At 37.8% G+C, this 21,326-nt stretch overlaps 1 protein-coding gene across 8 annotated transcripts in view; it reads left to right on the top strand.

Moving 5' to 3' along the window:
• Nucleotides 1-21,326, top strand: part of GRM7 (glutamate metabotropic receptor 7) — a 1,009,633-nt gene that overhangs the window by 678,184 nt on the left and 310,123 nt on the right. For all 8 annotated transcript variants that reach the window (XR_005211330.1, XR_005211329.1, XR_005211331.1 and 5 more), the window contains one exon: nucleotides 14,810-15,010. Coding sequence is in view for 4 of the 8 variants with exons in the window: in XM_037800797.1 (XP_037656725.1) it covers nucleotides 14,810-15,010 (201 nt within the window). In the remaining 4 variants the exon portion in view is untranslated. The remainder of the gene's footprint in view (nucleotides 1-14,809; nucleotides 15,011-21,326) is intronic.

The following is a 21,326-nucleotide window of genomic DNA, read 5'->3' on the forward strand; positions in this document are numbered from 1 at the left end:
GTTTCATCTCCTCCATTGTGGCCTTCATTCTCAAAAGGTCTGCTGTTTGTTTTTTCAAGCTTACAGATTCTTCTTTATGGTCATCCAGTGTCTTCTTTATATCTTTCATCTCTTTTGCTATTTCTTCCTTTAGTATTAAATTGATTTAGCATTAGTTGCCTCAACTACTGTATCTTGGCTGAACTAGTTTGTTCCTTTCGCTGATCCATATTTTCATGTTTCCTAGTATGGCTTGTTATCTTAAGTTGTATAGGCATCTGATTTTCTTGATTGGCTTATTCTGGAGCTTGTTTTCACTCTTTTACCTAGGGGTTTCTTTTTGGTTGCCTTTGTTCTCTGAATTGCTTTGTTCAGTTCAACTTATTCTAGACCTCTAACTTAGGTCCTATTTAGTTGGTCAGAATTTTTCACCTCTTGTTTTTCTGTTTCTTGCCCTGCCTCTATGTAGCCTTTTTGTGAAAGGGTCTCCTCAGATATGGTCCACCCTAGTTAGGTTTTCCCAGTCTAGAGACATCCAGTTCTCATGAGGAGGGTATGGAGTTTCCCTGAGAATGAGACCCTCCTATGAGGCCTCTAGAATCAGTTCTTTTCCTCTCCTGTCCAGCAGGTGGCACTTGACAGCCCACAGCTCCCCACCAGTGTAAGGAGGTATGGAGACTTTAGTTCTCTAGATGTCTCTGATCCTGTTGGGGGCGTGGCTGACTGAAGCTGGAATCTGAATTCCAGCCCCTGGGATCTGAGTTCCCAGAAGGAGGACTGCCAGTTGAGCTGGATCTCCCTCCACTCTCCCAGTCCTAGGAACTCCAGCTGTATCCCAGGGGCACTTTTCCCTTCTCCCCTCTCCTCTTTGGGGCAACTCAAGCTTACTTCCTTGGTCAGCCTGAGTTGCCAACTAATGACGGGGGTGGAAACCTTCAGAAGTGAATCTGGAATTCAAAGAAGTTCTGGGTACTCTTGTCTCCCCCCAATATTTAGCCTAGTCCTTCAACTTGAGCTTTCTGATAGAAAATAACCACATATGTTACTTTCAGATTTAAGAAATAGAAAAGAAAAACAAGGAAAAAAAAAAAGTCCCTTATAAAAGCCTTTCCCCAGCCTGGATGTTTTGTCAGTGTCAGAATAGAATATTTAAAGATGTACTTGGGCTATTTTCAGATAATTACTCTCCAACAGCTTCAATTCTGCCCCTGCCTGGGGCTACTGAAATGCAAAAAGATAAAGACTCAGAGAGAAGGGAGAAGGGACAAGATGTAAGGGGAAAAAAGGCTTTTTTGGAGACTGGGAATGGGTGCCCCCTTTTATGTGCCCCCCCTTCTCAGAGCCCAGCCCTTCTTTAGCACCCCCAGCTCCCAAAATTAGTTAACTAATTTGTTAATTAATTCTGCAGTTGAGGCTGGGTTGAACCCACCTTCTTGCCCTCAGCAGATTGTTGTTTTTTGTTTTTTGTTTTTTTCCCTTTCAAGGAGCTAGAAGCAAGACAGTCCCTGGGGTCTGGGTGGGGAGGGGCACCAGACCCCTGGTTGGGGGAACTTACGATGTTTGCTGTGACCTCAGCTCTTCCTCCAATTCCCAACTTATGTCTGATGCGTGACTGTTTACTGGGGACCCTGAAAACACTGTTTCATACAGTTCTTGGGTAATTACCAGTTGCTCCAGAGGAGAGACTAAATTTTGTGCCTTCCCACTCCGTCATCTTGCCTACTGGTCCTGAAAATGCTTTTTTATTTCATATTCTCCTGCTGAAAATATTTCTTAAATCTGCATTTTACAAAGTTTATCCTACTGAATACTAGTCCCCCAGGATGTTGGAAAGTGGAGCGTAAATAAGAAGCACATTGGTCAAGTAAACCTAGAGAATACTGAGTATCAAGCTTTGGTTTACAATTTATAGAAAACCAAATAAAAGAGGTTAGCCATTTAACATTCTATTTCAGTGTAAGTATAGCGTGCCTCCAGGTTTAGTTTACTTACAGCTCTTTGGTGTTCTCATATCCCTTCCATGTTTTTATTGTGCTGTCACCACCCTGCTGTGTACTTTCCCACAGGAGCATGCAATGTCTAGAGCAGTTTCAGGCATCACCTCTTCATTCAATAGCATCAGGTGGCAAAAGTTGGGGAGGGGGTTCATGTAATTGAGGACATCTCATTTTTTAACTTTATTTTGCAATAAGTTTGAAGTTATAGGATAGTTATAAAAATAAAACCACATACAGAGAACTTGAATATCCCTTCCCCACCCCACTCCCAAGTACCCAAATCCACCAATTTTAACATTTTGTCACATTTACTATATCGTTCAATCTATCTGTCCATCTGTCTGGTTATTTACATATCAATCCATTCTTTGAACACTTGAGTATAGGCTTTATATATCTTGCTCCTTGAACACTTAATATTTGCATGAGTATTTACTAAGTCCAGTGATGGTCACTTATGTAAACAGCTTAAGTGCAGTTACCAAGTTCTAGAAATTTAATATGTATATAAAGCTTATAGTCTATATGCCAGTTTTTTCTCATATATCCCAGTACTGTCCCTTTGAGGCTTTTCTCTTCCCTTGCTAGATCCCATCCAGGATCATGTATTATATTTAATTGTTACTGTTTCTTTAGTTGCACTTAAAAAAAAAAAAGTGAATATCTATTCAACAGAGATGTTCCCATCTCAACACCACCCAAACATACCATTCAATTGGATTATTCACACTCACAATATGGCAGTACCCTCACCACCTTCCATTACTAAAACTTTCCCATCTCCCCAGCCAGAATCCTTACTCCCATTTTGCATTAATTCCTCATTGCCCATGTTACCAACTCCTGGTAACCTATCCTCTAATTTGTCTCTCTATGAGCTTAGATATTCTATCATATTTTCTTTGTAGTTACAGTAGGGTTTAAATTTACATCCAAAATCTATAACAATATGATTTGCTTTGATGCAACCTTAACTACTTCAATATTTTAAACAAACTATGTCCCCATATCCTTCCATCCCCCTGACCTTGATGTACTTCTTGCCATGAATTACATATTTATACTTTGAGTCCCAAACCATGGATTTACCATTTTTCCTGCATTTGCCTTTTAGATCCTGTAGGAAGTAAAAATTGGAGTTACAAATCAGAAATACAGTAGCACCAGCATTTACATTTACCCATGCCATTTTCCTTGCTGGAGATCTTTTTTTCTTCATGTGGTTTTTATCTGTTATCTAGTTTCCTTTCCTTTCAACCTGCAGAACTCTCTTTAACATCACCTGTAGGACTAGTCTGGTAGTGATGAACTATCTCAGCTTTGGTTTATCTGGGAATATCTTAATATTTCCCTCATTTTTGAAAGATACTTTTGATGGATATAGATTTTGTTGTTGTTGTTGTTGGCAGTTTTTTGCGTTCAGCTCTTTAAATATTCATCCCACCGCTTTTGTGCCTCCATGGTTTCTGGTGAGAAACTGGAGCTTAATCTTACTGAGTCCCCCTTGTATATGACGTATTCTTTCTTTCTTGTGGCTTCAGAATTCTCTGTTTATCTTTGGCATTTGATTGTTTGCTTATCTGGTCTATTCGGGTTTATCCTGTTTGGAATTCATTGAGCATCTTGGAAGAGTATATTCATGTCTTTAAATTTGGAAAATTTTCAGCCAAGTTTCTTGAATATTCTCTCCATCCCTTTCTATCTTGCTCCCTCAGGAGTCCCCACAATGCCTATTGGGTATACTTGATGGTGTCCCACATGCTCCTTAGGCTCTTTTCACTTCTTTCTTCTCAGACTGGATGATTTCAGTTGTCTTATTTTCAAGTCCTGTAATTCTTTCTCTTGTTAAAACCCTCTAAGGAATTTTAAGTTTTTGATATTGTGGTCTTCTACTCTCTTTGGTTCCTTTCCATAATTTCCATCTCTCCTCTGTTACTCTGTTTGTGTTCACCTATTGTTTTTCTGATTTCCTTTGGTTCTTTGTCCATGTCTTCTTTAGCTCTTTGGGGACATTTAGGACCATTTTAAAAATATCTTTGTCTAGTATGTCCCAGATATGGTCCTCCTTATTGATGGTTTCAAGCGCTTTAATCTTCTCTTTTGCCTGGCCCAGCAATTACTCTTTCTCTGTATATTTTGTAGTAACATGGACATATTGATATTTTAGTGTGTTATCACTGGAATTTAGACTCTGAGTCATCTGTTCCTTAAGCATTTATTCAGCTAGTGTTATGACAGTTTTCCTTGAATGCCAGGAGCAAATGAGTTTTTAAAAAAAGGGGGTGGACGTGGGGGAAAGGAAAAAAGGAAACATCCTTCCCAGTCTTTGCAGATTTTCTTGTGCAGTTGCTCTCCTTCAGAGCTTATACACGCAAGTGGTTTAGAGGCTAGCCCCAGGCCAAAGAGTAGGGGCTGCCCTGACTGTTTCTGCTCATGAGTCCTGTCTTGGCCATGCACATGTGGCCCTAGGAATTCCTAAGATAATGAGGATAACGCAGTGATGAATGTCCACCCTTCCCTAGGAAAGTTTCCTCACAGTCCCAAATACTGCACTACAGCCGGGTATCCCTTGTCCCAGCCATCACTTCACTCTTCTCCCACAGTGTTCTATAGGAGCACTCTGTGAGCTGCCTTCTAAGCACAAGGCCTGTACTGGGACAGTGTGTCCCTCAGACCACTACCAGATATATTGGACCAGAAAAACATGCTCCCAGTTTATACCAAAGGCTTATTCTACCTCCTTCAGAAACAGGAATAGTAATCCACACTGGGAGCATCGGTCAGCTCTGTGCCAAGCTTGTGAGGGGTGGCAAGGGGCCAGCCAGGGCTCTGCAAGACCCTGAAGCTCTTTTTCTTGATTTGGTACTCATGCTGTTGCTGCAGTCCTTTAACTGTTTTCTGGAACTTTGAGGAAGATGTTTCTGCCAGTTCTTGCTCATCGTTCAAAGCTTCTATGAGTGGACAGATGCCTGAAGTGTCTCACTCCACCTTCTTGATCAGGGCCGGGCCCATTGTGTGAGGATATCTCTTTTTTAAGGGCAGATACACTTTCTCAGAATTTCTGCAGCAAACTTTCCCTTTCATCTCATTGAATAGAATTATGTCCTATGCCTGTCCCTAAGTCAGTCTTTGCAGAGGAAATTGATTGACTTAGACAAAGCAGGACTGACCTAGGGATGCCAGAAGAGGTTCTGTGAGTCCTGTCTCCCAGCTCATGGCCATCCTATATCTGAACAGAGTCATGGTTCAGTCAGGGGAAGAGGGCTGTGAGTGAAAGACCAACGGCCAAAGCCTCTCATATAGGCAAACAGCAGTGTCTGCCATGGTAGGGAAAATAATGGTAAAGACATTTTTTGCTTTTTTCTTTAATTAACTTATCACTTCCAGTTTTCTTGACATAAAGTAACATTTTTCAAGTCCTGGTAGCCCCAAGACAGATTTAACCCTTGAGTCTTCTGATAATATTTAACATACTAATGCATCTGGTAACTCTCCAGGAGAGGGATAAATTCTGCACTCACAAATAATGAAATTCTTTTTAAGGCATTCTTTCTGAAATGATTGTCTTTTTGAATGCAGTTTAGAAACTGCTCTCTTGAATTATTAGTCTGAACCCATTTTATAGTATGTATTTTATAAGGCCTTCAAGATTACCTTTACTAAGTACCATAAAAATAAGAAATTTACAAAGTAGCACGATATAAAATTAATATTCCCAAAATGAATAGCTTTATAAAATAAATATAGTAAAATGTTATGTTACAATGTAGTTGATAGGTTCACTGTAAAATTCTTTCAACCTTGCTCTATGTTTAAAAATGTTTATCATAGGAAGTTGGAAAAATAATAAAAGAACTATAACAAAACAAAGTATAGCCTTTATATACACAGGCAAAAACAAGTGAGAAGATGCATTGGAAGAAACCCATAATTGCAATAGCAAAATAAGTGAAATACACATGGTAACATACCAAGAAATGTTTAAAATCTGTATGAAACAAACTTCAAAACACTGTTGAAAGAAGACCTGAGTAAATGGGGAGACACTGAGAAGAAAACATAATAAGATGTCTGTTCTAAGTTTCTTTATAAATGTAAAACATAGCCAGTAAATATACCAATTTTTTTTCCTAGAGTTAGACAAGTCAGTTAATAAAGTTCCATTGAGTAAACACAGAAAAACAACCATGAAAAATCTGAAATAAAACAATTGTTGGCAGAGGAGAGGTTAGCGCTACTGGTTTTTAAAATATATTATAAAAGCTGTATAATTAAAACTGTGATAATGATGCATGAATAGACAAACCAAACAATAAAACAGAATTTAAAAATCCAGAAATGGACCCAATTACAAGTGGAAATTTATTGTAGTAGAACAAAGGCAACACCTCGAATCAGTGACAGAAGATATTTAGTGTGCTATGGCAACTGGATGGCTATATAAAAAAATATAAAATTGGATTAATACATTAATTAATTAATATATTCTGTATACCAACCAGAATATACTCCAAGAAGATCAAATATTTAACTTTAAAAAATGAAATTATACAAGTACTCAAAACATGGGTGTAATACTCTATAGCACAAGAGTAGGGACAATTTTTTCACCGTAATTTAGAACCAAAATCAGTAAGAGGAAAACAAATTGATAACTTTTATTATAGTATTTTTCAATTTAATAAAATTTTATTTGGAAAAACGTACCATAAGGAAAGTGAAAAAAAGAAAGAAAGGAACTGGGAAAAAATATTTAACTCTTAATCCCAAAGAGTTAATATATATATAATTAATCAGGAACTTTTAAAAATAGAAATGACCAACAGCCTTTTGTAAAATGGGGTAGATTGTGAACAATTTGGAGAGAAAGCAATGCAAATGGCTCTTAACCATATCAAAGGGTGTTGATCCTCAGCCATAATAAAAGAAATGAAATTTAGGACTACACTGAGGTAGCATTTCTAGCTGATCACATAGACACAAATCCAAGTTTGAAAAGATACTCTGTTGACAAGGTTTTAGGGGAACATTATCGATTGCTGGTGGGAGAGCAAACGTTACAACCCCGTTGGAGTGGTATTTGCCAATATATAGCCAAAATACATATGAGTGTACCCTTTAACCCAGCAGTACCACTTCTCAGAATCTATCCCCAAAAATCCACAGGCAAAAAATTCAAATTACCAACCCCTTCAACATGAGTATTCTTTTTTTTTTTTTTTTTTTTTTTTTTGCTTTTAAGAAAAGTTTAAAAAAACTCAAATGTTCAATAATAAGAAATAGGATGAATATAAATAGTATGTCCACACAATGGAGTATGATACAACTGCAAAAATAAATAAAGAGTATCTATATATATGTATCCGTATACGCATGTATACTACTATGGAAGGATTCCCAGGGTATGTTATTGGTTTAAGAATGCAAGGTGAAGCCAAATATTTATTGTATCATACCATCTATCTAAGAAGGTAGATATGAATATATGTCCATATTTATTTATTTTCTTAAATGGAAGGGTAAATCAATTTTTAAACATTAGCAGTGAGGAAGGAAGAAATAAAATATGGAAGGATGGGCAGAAATAAAAAGACTTCTCTGAATATACCTTGTTTTGTAGATGGGACTTTGGAACCATGAAAATATTTCACATAATGAAATGCAAAATTAAATTTTAAAGAAGCAATGCCTAAAATCAAAAGCAAAATGAAACCAATGGAGGATGGTTGAATAAATCCACATCTATGCAGAATAATTCTAGGACATATTGTAAAGTAAAAGGAACAAAGTACAGATGAGTACCTGTAGTATGCTATCATTTATGTCAGAAAGAGCAGATATAAGAATTTACATGTGTGCCTACTGATTTGCAAAAAATAATTATAGGAAGAATAAACCAGAAACTAAAGATATTTGGTAGAAAATGGGTAGAAAGTGTGGGGGGCAATGGAAATGGGTTAGCAGGAAGGTGGAGCATATGCCACTTCTCTCAGAGTATACCTTTTTTTTCTTCTTTTTAATTTTTATCGGGATTGTTCAGATACCATACAATTATCCAAAGTTCCAAAGTGTACAGTCGGTTCTCCCTGGTACCCTCATACAGCTGTGCATCCATCACCGCACTTAATTTTTGTTTAATTTTTAGAAACTTTTCATTACTCCAGACAAGAAATAAAGTGAAAGATGAAAAAAGAAAAGGAAACTCGAATCCTCCCATATTCCTAACCAACCCCCCTCAATTGTTGACTCGTAGTGTTAGTATAGTACATTTGTTTATGAAAGAATGTTGAAATACTACTAACTGTAGTATATAGTTTGCAATAGGTATATATTTCTTCCCTATATGTCCCTCTATTGTTAACTTCTAGTTGTATTGTCATACATTTGTTCTGGTTCATGGAAGAGTTTTCTAATATTTGTACAGTTAATCATGGACATTGCCCACCATAGGATTCAGTTTTATACATTCCCATCTTTTGACCTCCAGCTTTCCTTCTGGTGACATATATGACTCTGAGCTTCCCCTTGCCACCTCATTCATGCACCTTTAGTTATTCTCACATCTTGCTACCAGCACCTCTGTTCATTTCCAAACATTTACGTTCATCGTAGTTGAACATTCTGCTCATACTAAGCAACCACTCCCCATTCTTAAGCCTTGTCCTGTATCTTGGTACCTTATATTTCATGTCTATGAGTTTACATATTATAATTAGTTCTTATCAGTGAGACTCTGCAATATTTGTCCTTATGTGTCTGACTTATTTCACTCAGTATATTGCCTTCAAGGTTTTGTCATCAACCCATTTTTTTTTGTTGTTGTTGTTAAGACGGTTTTGTTCACACAGCATACATTGCATCCTAAGTAATCAATCAGTGGTTCTCTGTATGGTCACATATTTATGTGTTCATCACCTTCACCACTATCTATATAAGGGCATCCACATTTCTTCCACAAGGCAGGAGGGAGCGTCAAAGAAGGTAGAGAGGCAAAAGAAAGAGGAAGAAAAAATGACAGCTAGGAAGCAGCAACAGGAAAAATAACCTTAAATCAAAGTAAAAAGTCAGATAACACCACCAATGTCAAGTGTCTAACATGCCTCCCCTAACCCCACCTCTTATCTGCATTTACCTTGGTATATTGCCTTTGTTACATTAAAGGAAGCATAATACAATGATTCTGTCAGTTACAGTCTCTGGTTTATGTTGATTCCATCCCTCCCCCAATGCCTCCCATTTTTAACTCCTTGCAGGGTTGACATTTGCTTGTTCTCCCTCGTGAAAGAACATATTTGTACATTTTAGCACAATCATTGAACACTCTAGATTTCACCCAGTTACACAGTCCCAGTCTTTATCTTTCCTCCTTGCTTCTGGTGTCTCACATGCTCCCAACCGTCCTCTCTCAACCGTATTCATAGCTGTCTTTGTTCAGTGTACTTACATTGCTATGCTACCATCTCCCAAAATTGTGTTCCATACTTCTCGTTGCTGTCTTCTCCTTTCACTCTGTAGTGCTCCCTTTAGTATTTCCTGTAGGGCAGGTGTCTTGTTCACAAAGTCTCTCATTGTCTGATAGTCAGAAAATATTTTGAGCTCTCCCTCATATTTGAAGGACAGCTTTGCTGGATATAGGATTCTTGGTTGGTGGTTTTTCTCTTTCAGTATCTTAAATATATCACACCACTTCCTTCTTGCCTCCATGGTTTCTGCTGAAAGATCCACACATAGTCTTACTAAGCTTCCTTTGTATGTGATGGATTGCTTTTCTCTTGCTGCTTTCAGGATTCTCTCTTTGTCTTTGACATTTGATAATCTGATTATTAAGTGTCTTGGCATAGGCCTATTCATATCTCTTCTGTTTGGAGTATGCTGCGCTTCTTGGATCTGTAATTTTATGTCTTTCTTAAGAGATGGGAAGTTTTCATTGATTACTGCCTCTATTATTGCCTCTGTCCCTTTTCCCTTCTCTTCTCCTTCTGGGACACCAATGATATATACATTCTTGTACTTTGTTTCATCCTTAAGTTCCTGGAGACATTGCTCATATTTTTTCATTCTTTTCTCTATCTACTCCTTTGCGTGTAGGCTTTCAGGTATTTTATTCTCTAGTTCCTGAGTGTTTTCTTCTACATCTTGAGATCTGCTGTTGTATGTTTCCATTGTGTCTTTCATCTCTTGTGTTGTGCCTTTCATTTCCATGGATTCTACTAGTTGTTTTTTTGAACTTTTGATTTCTGCCTTATGTATGCCCAGAGTTTTCTTTACAACATCTATCTCTTTTTTGAAATATTCTCTAAACTTTTTGAATTGATTTAGGATTAGTTTGTTTAAATTCCTGTATCTCAGTTGAAGTGTACATTTGTTCCTTTGACTGGGCCATAGCTTTGTTTTTCTTAGTGTAGGTTGTAGTTTTCTGTTCTAGGCATCTGACCTCCTAGGCCACCCCAATCAGGTTTTCTCAGACGAGAATAGGCTCAGGTCACAGAAGGAGGAAATATTCAGCATCCAGTTTCCCTGATGGTTTTTCTTAGAGGATTGATACACCTGTGCCTTTCTGCCTGGCAAGTGCACCTGTCAGCATGTCGCCAGCCGGTGTAAAAGGGTGTGGCCTGTGGCTCTCCTCCCCCAGGCTTTGGGGTCTGGTTCTAGTAAGGTAGGCAATAGAGCTGGTCCCTTCCCTTTCCTCTTGGGAAGCTATGCCCCCTCCACAGAGGTCTTCTGCATATCAATAAGTTCTTTGTTTCTCTGACTCTGCTGATCAAAGTGTTTTGCTTTTAAAATGGCTGAGGCTGTCTTTACTGCAAAGCGCTGCGGGCTGCAAACAGCTGAGGTTTTCTCCACAGAGAGAGAAAGGGACAGAAAATCTCCCAGGTTCTCCCATCAGCCAGAGATAGTACCTGATCCTCTGGGCTCCCCATCCTGAGACAGATATGTCCCCCGACTCTCCCAATGTCAGTTGTCACCAAAAGTTTCTGTCTGCTTGTTGAGGATTCGCTGTCTGTATTGAGCAGTTAACATTAAAACCCCAGTTGGAGCTGGGCTGAGAGAGTGCACCACGCAGCTTCCATGAGGGAGGAGCTCTCAGCTCTCAGCGTGGGTCCGCAATTTAACTTACAGATTTTATGCTGTGATCTCGGACATTCCTCCCAATTCAGGTTGGTGGCTGATGAGTTGACAGTCATGTTTGTCTCCCCACAGTTATTCCAGGTTATTTACTAGTTTTTTGGTCATTTATGAATTGTTCCGGGGGGAGCTCACAGTCTTCCATGCCTCTCTATGCCACCATCTTAGCTCCTCCTCCTCAGAGTGTACCTTTTTTAATGTCTCTCTTAGATCCATAATAAAATTTCACATTCTCAAAAAAACAATTAAAACAAACCAGAATGTAGGGGGGTGGGGAGCCAAACTGGAATGCAAACAGTAATAAATGAACCTAACTCTGTTACAAATGTATACCATAACTACATTGAAAGTGTGGAGAAGGAAAGAACTAACCTGAGTAAATGTGGAAAAGAGTTTCTGGAGTTGATGTTCTAGGGCTGAAAAGAAGAACTGTACACAGTGTTTCGATGTAGTAAGTGAGCATGTTTCTCATAAGAGCACAAGTGAATGCTGTTAACACTACTTTATGTTTATACAAGACTTAAGCAGTAAGTAAATATATTATAGAAAATGAGAGTTGAGTTTCTCACTTTTGTGGAAAGAAGTTATAAATGAGGAAAGGGGGAAGTTTAGAATGAAACCTGTATTGGGGGATTAAATCAGAGTAATCAGTATATACCCCTGGATAAACATACAGACAGAGACATACAGACATCTATGTACATACATACCTAAATACATACACACAGATTGATAGATGCCAAAATACCTATATATTGTACATGTATACGCAGACATGAAATATAGCTCTGTCCCCTGAGAGACCCTAGAATCAATCAATGGGATTCCAATAGCAGTGATCACACCTAGTGCTCACATCTTAGTTTCTAAATGTCATTTCTAGTAAATGGAAACAGGGATCCTTGAAGAAGCTGTTGATTCCCTATATGGGGTGTGAGGATGAGCCGGAAATTAAAGAAATGCTCAAAAAAGGGAGGGCATATAAAAACAAAACAAACAAACAAAAAACACAGGAGCCAACCGAAAGAAACATCCAGTGGCCAAAGAGCAATGACATAAACAAGGATAGTATTGGATTTTAACTCATGGAATAAAATTAATATCCATGAATCCATACCTATATAAATAAATAATAGAATAAATAAATGAGGGAGATGAGAGCACTATTCCCTAAGCAAAAAGAGAAATAAAGAATTACTATTGGGCAACTATTCAGACAGTTTCTACTGATGGATGCTGAAATTATTGGGCTACTGTTTGAGGAGAAACCATTTGCATAGTGTCAAAGTTTCTCCCCGGAGATAATTAGTAACTACAAAAGGAAAAGGTGTAGTTTTGACAGATGAACAGAGAGGAATAAATGGAAGAAGGGGACATCTAGCAAGCAGTTGCATTCATCTGGATGGATAATGAGGGCATAGAGTTGGACATTGGTAGAGTGGCTTCAAAGTTCAGTGTCTCAGAGGTAAAATTGGTAGGACTTGGCCATTCATTAGGCATATGTAGGTGAAAGTCGGGAATGAGAGACAGGAGAGAATATCAACTAACCAAGTGTTTAGGGTAAAAATCATCAGTAATAAGAGGTATCAATGTCATGAATATCTTGATGCAATGCACTGAGATAACACAACATCATTTTTTTGTGGTGCTTTGAAAAAAATAACCTCATTCTAATCCTGAGAAACATCAGAGAGGCCAAACTGAGAGAGATTTAACAAAATGCCGGGATCAGTTCTCTCCAAAATTGTCAAGGTCATGAAAACCTGAACAGTTGTTACAGATTAAGGAGACAACTAAATGCAATGTGGAATCCTGAACTAAAAAGAAAGGATGTTAGTAGAAAAATCAGTGCAACTTGATGACGTTTCTGGTTTAGTTAACAGTATTGTACCATTTTAACATGCTTCTGTAAGTTGTCAACATTGGGGAAAGTGGAAAGAGATATAAGAAAATTCCTTGTACTATTTTTGTAAGTTTTATAAAAATCATAGATTAGTTCAAAATAAAGAGCTTAAAAAGTTATTTGTTAATTACTTTCCCTTAGTTATATCGTGATTAAAGAACATACTCTGTATGTTACTAACTCTTGAACATTTGAGAATTATTTAATGACTAACTAGATGGTCAGTTTCTGTAAATGATCTATGTGTACACATAAGAATGTGTATCCTCTGATTACAGGGTTCATAATTCTTAAATATGTCCATTAAATCAGGATTGTTGGCTGTGTTAATTAAAAACTAACCCCTAAAATCAAAAGTAAAATTAAAACCTGTGAACCTGTGCAGTAAGATGTTGGAATACTGTTAGAGAAATTATTTCAGTGACTTTTAAACATAACAAAAATGTTGCAGTAACTGATGGGATATACTCTAAAGATGAAAAGAACTGCAACACATTTTTAAGAGTGTTACCTGCATATGTGGGATGTAACAAATGAATAATCATAATGATATCTTTAAAAACCAGAATTTTTGTCATGAGAGAAAGAAAGTGGAGCTGTAAAAGTGTTGAGGTTAAGAACCCTGTAGTTCTAAATTTGAAATAGAAGTAGCAGTATGAATTCCTGATATAGTTAATTTTTTTTTCAAAAAAAAAATTCGATTCCATTTCTGGTAAAGGCCTATATCCAAGGATAACCAGTAGCGGTGAGCTTCAGGTGAATTGATAATCTGAGCCGTCATCATTGTTCTATCTGTAATGTCCTTGGGAAAGTGATTTAATCTTTATAAAGCTCAGCTTCCCCATATATATAATGAGAATATATTTACCTGACAGAGTGAGGATGAAATAAATATAACATATCCAAAGTGTCCCACACAATGTGGGCACTTAATGTAATTTATTCTTACTAGGCGCGTGGAGTGAAATGATGAACACTTTCAGTTTTCAGGGCAAGGGATTGGGGTATTATTTAGCCAGCGATGAAGAGTCATTGAAGGATTCTGAGCTTGCAGGTGAGGTGATTTACCTCTGTAGTTTGGAAAGATGAACAGGGAGGAATGAATGGATGAAGGGGACATCTAGCAGGCAGTTGCACTCATCTGGATGGATAATGAGGATGTAGAGTTGGACATTGGTAGAGTGACTGCAAATGTTCAGTGTTTCAGAGGTAAAATTAATAGAACTTGGCCATTCATTAGACATTAGGTAGGTGAGAGTCAGGAATGAGGAAAGAATAAAAAATGGCACCACGGCATCTGAGTCTTTAGTAATACCAGCAATTTAGCCAGGCAACACAGAAGGTGGAGTAGTTTTGTAGGAGGAGATGATGAGTTCTGGTGTGGAATTTAGTTTGTTTTCTGTCATTTGTCCTTTGGCCTGTCACCTTTTTATAGTAGCTGAGCTTTGAGGATGTGAATGTGGCAACTCAGCTGCCAATCCCAGAGATCCTTTGATTCAACAGGTCCACTCTCCTTTGAGTAATATGTTGTCCTATTACAAAAACTGTCATTGTGATCCTTTGGTATGTTGCTTATAAACTTTGATACATCTAGAAGATTATTGTAATAGACTCCAAAGTAAAACAACGAAAACTAATAAAGCAGCCTCAGTAGCCAACAACATGGATATACGGTTTGCATTATTATACTCCTCAAAGCACAGCTAGTGTTTTCTTTAAGGATATTTAAAAGTAAGTGCAAATTTAGACATTCTATTGAACACCAATCTGTATGTCTGCGTGTGTTTGTTGTTTTCATGTGCAGGACAGGAGAGAATTGGAAAGGATTCCAACTATGAGCAGGAGGGTAAAGTTCAGTTCGTGATTGATGCTGTCTACGCCATGGCTCACGCCCTCCATCACATGAACAAGGACCTCTGTGCCGAGCACCGGGGCGTCTGCCCAGAGATGGAGCATGCCGGGGGCAAGAGGCTGCTGAAGTATATCCGCAATGTTAATTTCAATGGTAAGTCTCCAAGCAGCCACGTCTTTTGGAATTGGCAATTCTCTCTTTCACAGGTTATATAGCTGCATTTTGAATCAATGTTTACTCTTAAAATATGTGCCAAAACTTGATTATATAACTTTAAAGGATTGAATCAGTGTAGGCATGAGTGAGTGAATATTGGGGGTTGTGGTTTGTCCTCCTTTCTTTAAAATAGAAAGGTCTTTGCACAAAGCCAGATTCTTCCTAGGTGAATGTAAGTGGGGTGGGAGAGGAGAAGAGGGTGGGGAAAGGACAGATGCCCACTGTACCCAGGTTAATTAAAGTAATTATTGTCATTTGCCACACGTACTACATCGCAGATTATAAACTTATTTGTGAAATTATAACATTGCTAAAACTTATTTGGTTACTTAAAGAAAGTGCATAGAAATGGGTGGGAAAATGGGGAAATAGGGTAGCAAGGATGAGGACATATTCTGCTTTTCTAATAAAACCTTTTTGTAATATCTTGACTCTTTGGTCAAGATATTAGATAAATAATTAAAATAAGGCTGGATGTGTATGAAATTCAAAATTGAATATAGACTGTAACAAATAAACTTAACTGTGTTATAGATGAATAATATAATCACTCTGAAGGAGGAGGCAAAGAATGGTAAACACATGCAAGTAACTGGGAAACAGTATTTGATTATGTGCTCTAAGGCCAAACTGTACAAAGATATTGTTCAATAGCTGGTAAATTTGTTATTTTGCTATCCTGAAGCTACTGTATGTGTGTGTGTGTGTGTCTGAGAAAATAAAATGTTGGGATGAAAGTTGTTTTTTTTTGTTTGTTTTGTTTTTTGCTGTCAGAAATAAGCTAGAAATATAAGTAATCGCAGAAGTCTAGGATGAATGTTGTGGTGTTGGATTGGAAATGAAGATATCAGCATGAACTTTTAATATACATAGAAATGGGTGGATATAGAAATAGATATAAACGTATGCATGCGTATGTGTACATACCTCTATTACCCAGCTCTGCCCACTGAGAGGGCCTGCTGATGCACCTGATAGGGTCATGTTGAATGGGCTCAGGATTCAACTTGAAGGAGATTCCATTTGGCCAATTCTGGGATAACGCACAGAGTAAAACAGAGATGCATAAGTTCACACCAATATAAAGAAATAATCAAATTGAATAAATGCAGGAGAAAGGGCAACATGATGGAATGACAAAAAAATGGAAATGTAAAGCCACCATTTTGCACACACCTCAGTCATTGTTTTGAATAAGAATCGTTGATGGATGCTAAAATTATTGGACCAAAGTATGATGAGAAACAAGATATTTACAATGTCTCAAAGTATCTCCCATCAATATTCGGAGTAATTACAAGGGTAAAAATAGTAGCTTTATAGTGGGAAAACCCGGAAAAACAGCACCTTAGGGAAGTGAAGTGATCAAGGCTAATGTGAGCCAACATTAGATCGTCCATATCATGAAGGGAAGGTCACAGTCTCCCTTCTGAAGTCTTCTTACCCAAATGCATAACCTCAATAAAATCATGACGAATCATTAGAAAAACCCAAATTGAGGGTCATTTTACAAAACACTGGCCAAGATTTTTCAAAAGAATCCAGGTCATGAGAAATCAAGGTGGACAGAAGAAACATTCCAGATGGGAACAAACAAAGGAGACATAGTTATTAAATGCAATGTAGCAACCTTGACTGGCTCTGGATCAGAAAAAGGTCATAAATGGGAAAATGGAGACATGTTAATAGAATTTGCAGGTTAATAATATTATAACAATGTTAATTTCCTGGTTTACCTCACAAAGAACTGCAATCCATTTACCAACCCACAATACTGTATCAATTCTCCAGGGTTACCTAGTATCAAAATGAAGAAGAACCACATCCAATGTGTGTTTCAATAGTTTTTCAGTCAAGATAGAGGCGAAAATGACTATGTATAAAGCCAGAAAATAGTTCAACTTTAAATTAAATTTTTTGTAGTTTCTTTCTGACATTGCTACACAATCTCTTAATATGTATAATCAATTTTTTCCTAGACCAAACAGGTATAAATGCCATTATTTATCAAACACTAAGTTTCTTGTACTGAGTCCGTTTCTGTGCTTGGTGTTCTGTTCCATGGGTATGCCTGACTATTCTCACACTTTCTACAAAAATAATTTAGAGAATTTTTTTAGTGACTCTCCTTTGATTTTTTTTCCAGATAGTATCTGCAGACCTATTTTGTTAAGATGGTCTTGTCCTCTGATGAATCAAGAGTTGCTGAGCTTGTGACTAGATGCACAGTTTACATTCACCAAATGATCACTGTGTGCCAGAAACGGCACTAAGTGCTTTACCTGTGTTGGCTGTTTGATCTTCAGAACATCACAGTGGTTTAGGTATTCTCATTTCCTCCCTTTTTACAAAGAAGGAAACTGATTCATAGAGAGTTGCAGACTCATGATGCTCAAAGTCATACAGCTGGGTAGTGACGAGTATTCCCTAAAGCAGCTGAGAGGAAGGACATACTGCCTCCTCCCTGCTGGTCCATCTTATGATGGGACACTGTCAGTGTCCACAGACTGGACACATTGTTTCTCTTTCTTTGCATCATTGCAACCATGCTCTGTGGTCAGCATTATCTCCTTCTCTCTGAGGACATCTTGTTCTGCTATATGAAATTCTGGCTCTAAGGACATTGTGACATGCATCAATGGCAGGGCTCAGCAGTTTTGTAAGGCAAAGAAACTGGTGCTGGATTTAATGAGTGTGTCCCATGTCACTTTAAGTGAGTAACTGTTGAAGTGAGAAGTAACTTGACAGTTTTTTTCTCAATTTCCTGATTTTTGAATAAAGGAATAAAATCCTAGAGAGGGGAATCTATTTCTCCAAGATTTCAACAGCTAGCAAATGGTGGAGTCAGGTCTGCAACCCCTATATGTTTCTAGTTCATTATGAAGAGTTTAGGTTTTTAATTTTTCTTTGTCACAATAAGTTTGATTGTGCTCCACTGATACTTTAGTACAGAATTTCCTGCACCCCTAGGAGTTTTGTTTCAGATGAGTGGAGTACAATTTAATTACTCTGACCTTCACATTTACCAAAGCAGCAATTGAGGAAAGGATAATAGTGTGTCCTAGAATATTGCTACAGTTTTACCAAGTAATTAACCTCCTCTCAGGCACTGAGTAAGAAAATATGGATAATTTAATCTTCATCACTACTAACCATTTTTTCCTGCTTCACAAGTAAATGCAATGTGCTGAGCCTATATTTATTCTAGTTTTCTGTATGTTGGCCGTCTAACCAGATGGCCACACTCACAGATGTAAACATAATAGATTTTGTTTCTTAAATATAAAACCATAGCTGACTTATAAATAATGAAGTACCTAATCTGAGGTGTGTGCACCAAGATTTACTAGTTTCCAGACAACAAATTGGGGTAAGGTATATTTTGCAAAGATGGCCACATCAATAGATCCCATCCCATATATTCTTTGTACAACATGACCTTACATTTCTCCACTGAGAGGTGAGAACTATGTTCTCTCTCCCTAAATCTGGGTGCAACTCTGTCAGAAGGTGATATCTAAGGCCTGAAAGGTGATAGGGCTTCCTCCTGATTCTCCTTGGACATTTGCACCTCAAACTCAGCTACCATGCTGTGAGGATGCCAAGGAGCCACGTGGCAAGGCCACATGTGGGTGTTTTGGCCAAAGCCCAGCTTAGGTCCTAGCTTGCAACCCACATCTGCTGTCAGACAGGTGAGTGGGCAAATTTTAGGCTGATTGCAACCATAGCCTTCAAATTGACCTAGCTGATATGAGTGGATTAGAGACATGCCATCCCCATAAAATTTCCCTGACCAAATTACAGATGTGCACAAAATAATTGTAGACATTCTTTTTACCACTAAGTCTTGAGGTGGTTTGTTGAGCAGCAATAGATAACCAGAACATAAATTGATGCCTAGTATCTAGAATCTGTGCATTGGGTGGTAAATGACAAGAGAATAACTGTCAGGTAAATACTTCGATACAGGTGACTATTTTGTCATTTGGACAATGAGGGTTCCAAATCATTCTCTGCCCAGAAAGAAAGAAATTTCATTCATCTATTCTCTTCGAGGATAGATTTCAGACTTGACTACATTCTATCATCAATTCTTTCCTCTTTGAAACTCATCTTGTCAAGTGGTCCTGTTCTTTTACCTTGTTATCTGCATTCTCACTGTAAGATTTTGTGGACATCTCTGTGGGTGATCATTTTCCCCATGACAGCTTTTTTCTCTTCTCTGAACTTGTTTTGTCTTTTTCATCCCTCTTTTCTCTTTCAGGTAGTTCAGGGGTGCTGTTAAAAGGGAGTTGCGGAAAAAACTGGAAATAATAAGCCAGCTGCATTATAGAATCCATCAAAAAGGTCAAAGCCACACAATATGCTATTACAAGTCATCACTTAGATAAAGTATTCAGCACTCTGCCTTCATTTTTTTTAAAAACATGAACTTTAATGAGAATGGAAAGGGCACAACAAGAATCATTTCTCCTAACAAAGATCGTAAGAAGGGAGAAAGATTATGTGGTATGTCCCATTCTGATGAATATTTAGCCAGCGAGGTTGATATCCTTGGGAGCCACGGGCCTTCAATATACTTCCTCTCTCCTCTCAAAGACTGTGAAGGGCTCAAGTCATGTTATTTAATGAATAGAAGCTGTAGAATTAGAGCAAAGCACAATATGAATCCTAGTATCCAATGAAAGAAAAGAAAGGTGAGCGTCTGAATATTAATGTCTACCTGCAAAATGAGAGGATTCTTTCTTTCTAATAACCTGCAAAATCAAGGTTTCATTTATTCTCTGTGTATTCTTGAAAGGCTTACTGAAAGCAGAAAGCCAATATTAAAAAACATTTATTTGTTATTATGCTGATGCTAGTTTTTTATTTTTTTTAATTTCTCCATGTGCTGGAAAAGAATTGTGTTGATTCCTACACACAGAGGCTTTAAAAAAGCCCTATTATGATAAAAATCTGTACATTTGTGGGCTATGAGAGGTGCATCTTGGTTAAATATAAAATCAACAAATTGATATGTTTCCCTTAACCACACACAAATTGAGCCATTGACCCTACTTGGTGGATGGAACCGGGGAAATTCTGCACCTAGAAGAAGAAGTCTCACTCCCAGAGTGGGCTCTGCCTTGCTGTTTAGAAAATGAAAAATGTTTAACTGATGGCAAAATTTAAATTAGATACCAATTTGGAGAGACAACCTTGGTGCCTTGGAAAAGTCAATAATCTGTAATTTCTAAAGCATGTGTTCTGGTCCTGAGTTATCAGCAAATGAAAACAGTGATAAAATTAGAAGCAGTAAAAAGTATTTTCCATTTGCAAAGTATTTATTATGCAAAAGGCACTGAACTAAGCATTTTATATATGTTATTCCATTCAATCCACACTCTAAACCCTGCAAGAGAGGTATTATTAGTGACAATCTGAAATTGAGGGGGATTAAATAACTTGTTGAAGGCCACAAATACAGTAAGTGGTGGACCTGAAGCTTCAACCCCATTTTAAGTGATTCTCAAATCAGTTCTTAATCTTTACTCTAGTTTAATTTGCTGAGTGGTCCTGGGGCAAGTGACTTCTCTCTGGACCTGAATTTCCTTCCTCACCTATATAATCAGTTGGGTGGTCTGCATCTTCTAGATCTGTATTTGTTTACTATTGTTGCCATAAAAAAATTACTACAACCAGTGGGTAAAACAACACAGATTCATTCTCTTATGGTTCTGGAGGTCAGAAGTCCCACACAGGTCTCACTGGGTTAAAGGCAAGGTGTGGGCAGAGCTGGTTCCTTCTGCAGGGTAAAGGGAGAATCTATTTCCTTGCCTTTTCTGCCTTAGGGAGACCACCTGAATTCCTTAGTGCAGGACTCCTGCCTTCCATCATTCCAACCACTTGTTTCCGTCATCACATCCCCTACTCTTTCCTGTCAACAACTACTGCCTTCCTCTTAGAGAATCTTTGTGATTACATTGGGTCCACTTAGGTAACCCAGGATAATTTCCCCGTCTCAAGCTCCTTAATATATTCACATCTTCAAAGCCCCTTTATCCATATAAGGGTAATTTCTGGTTTGCTAAAGCTGTCTGATTGCAAAATATCAGAAATGGATTGGTTTTTATAAATTGGGTATATTCAGTTACCGATTTACAGTTGTAAGACCATAAAAGTGTCCAAACGAAGGTATCCACAAGAGGATACCTACACTGAAGAATGGCCGAGTATATCCATAACATCTCTGTGAGTTGGGAAGGCACAGAGC

Source organism: Choloepus didactylus, chromosome 1 (assembly GCF_015220235.1).
Source record: "Choloepus didactylus isolate mChoDid1 chromosome 1, mChoDid1.pri, whole genome shotgun sequence".
Lineage (NCBI taxonomy): Eukaryota > Metazoa > Chordata > Mammalia > Pilosa > Megalonychidae > Choloepus > Choloepus didactylus.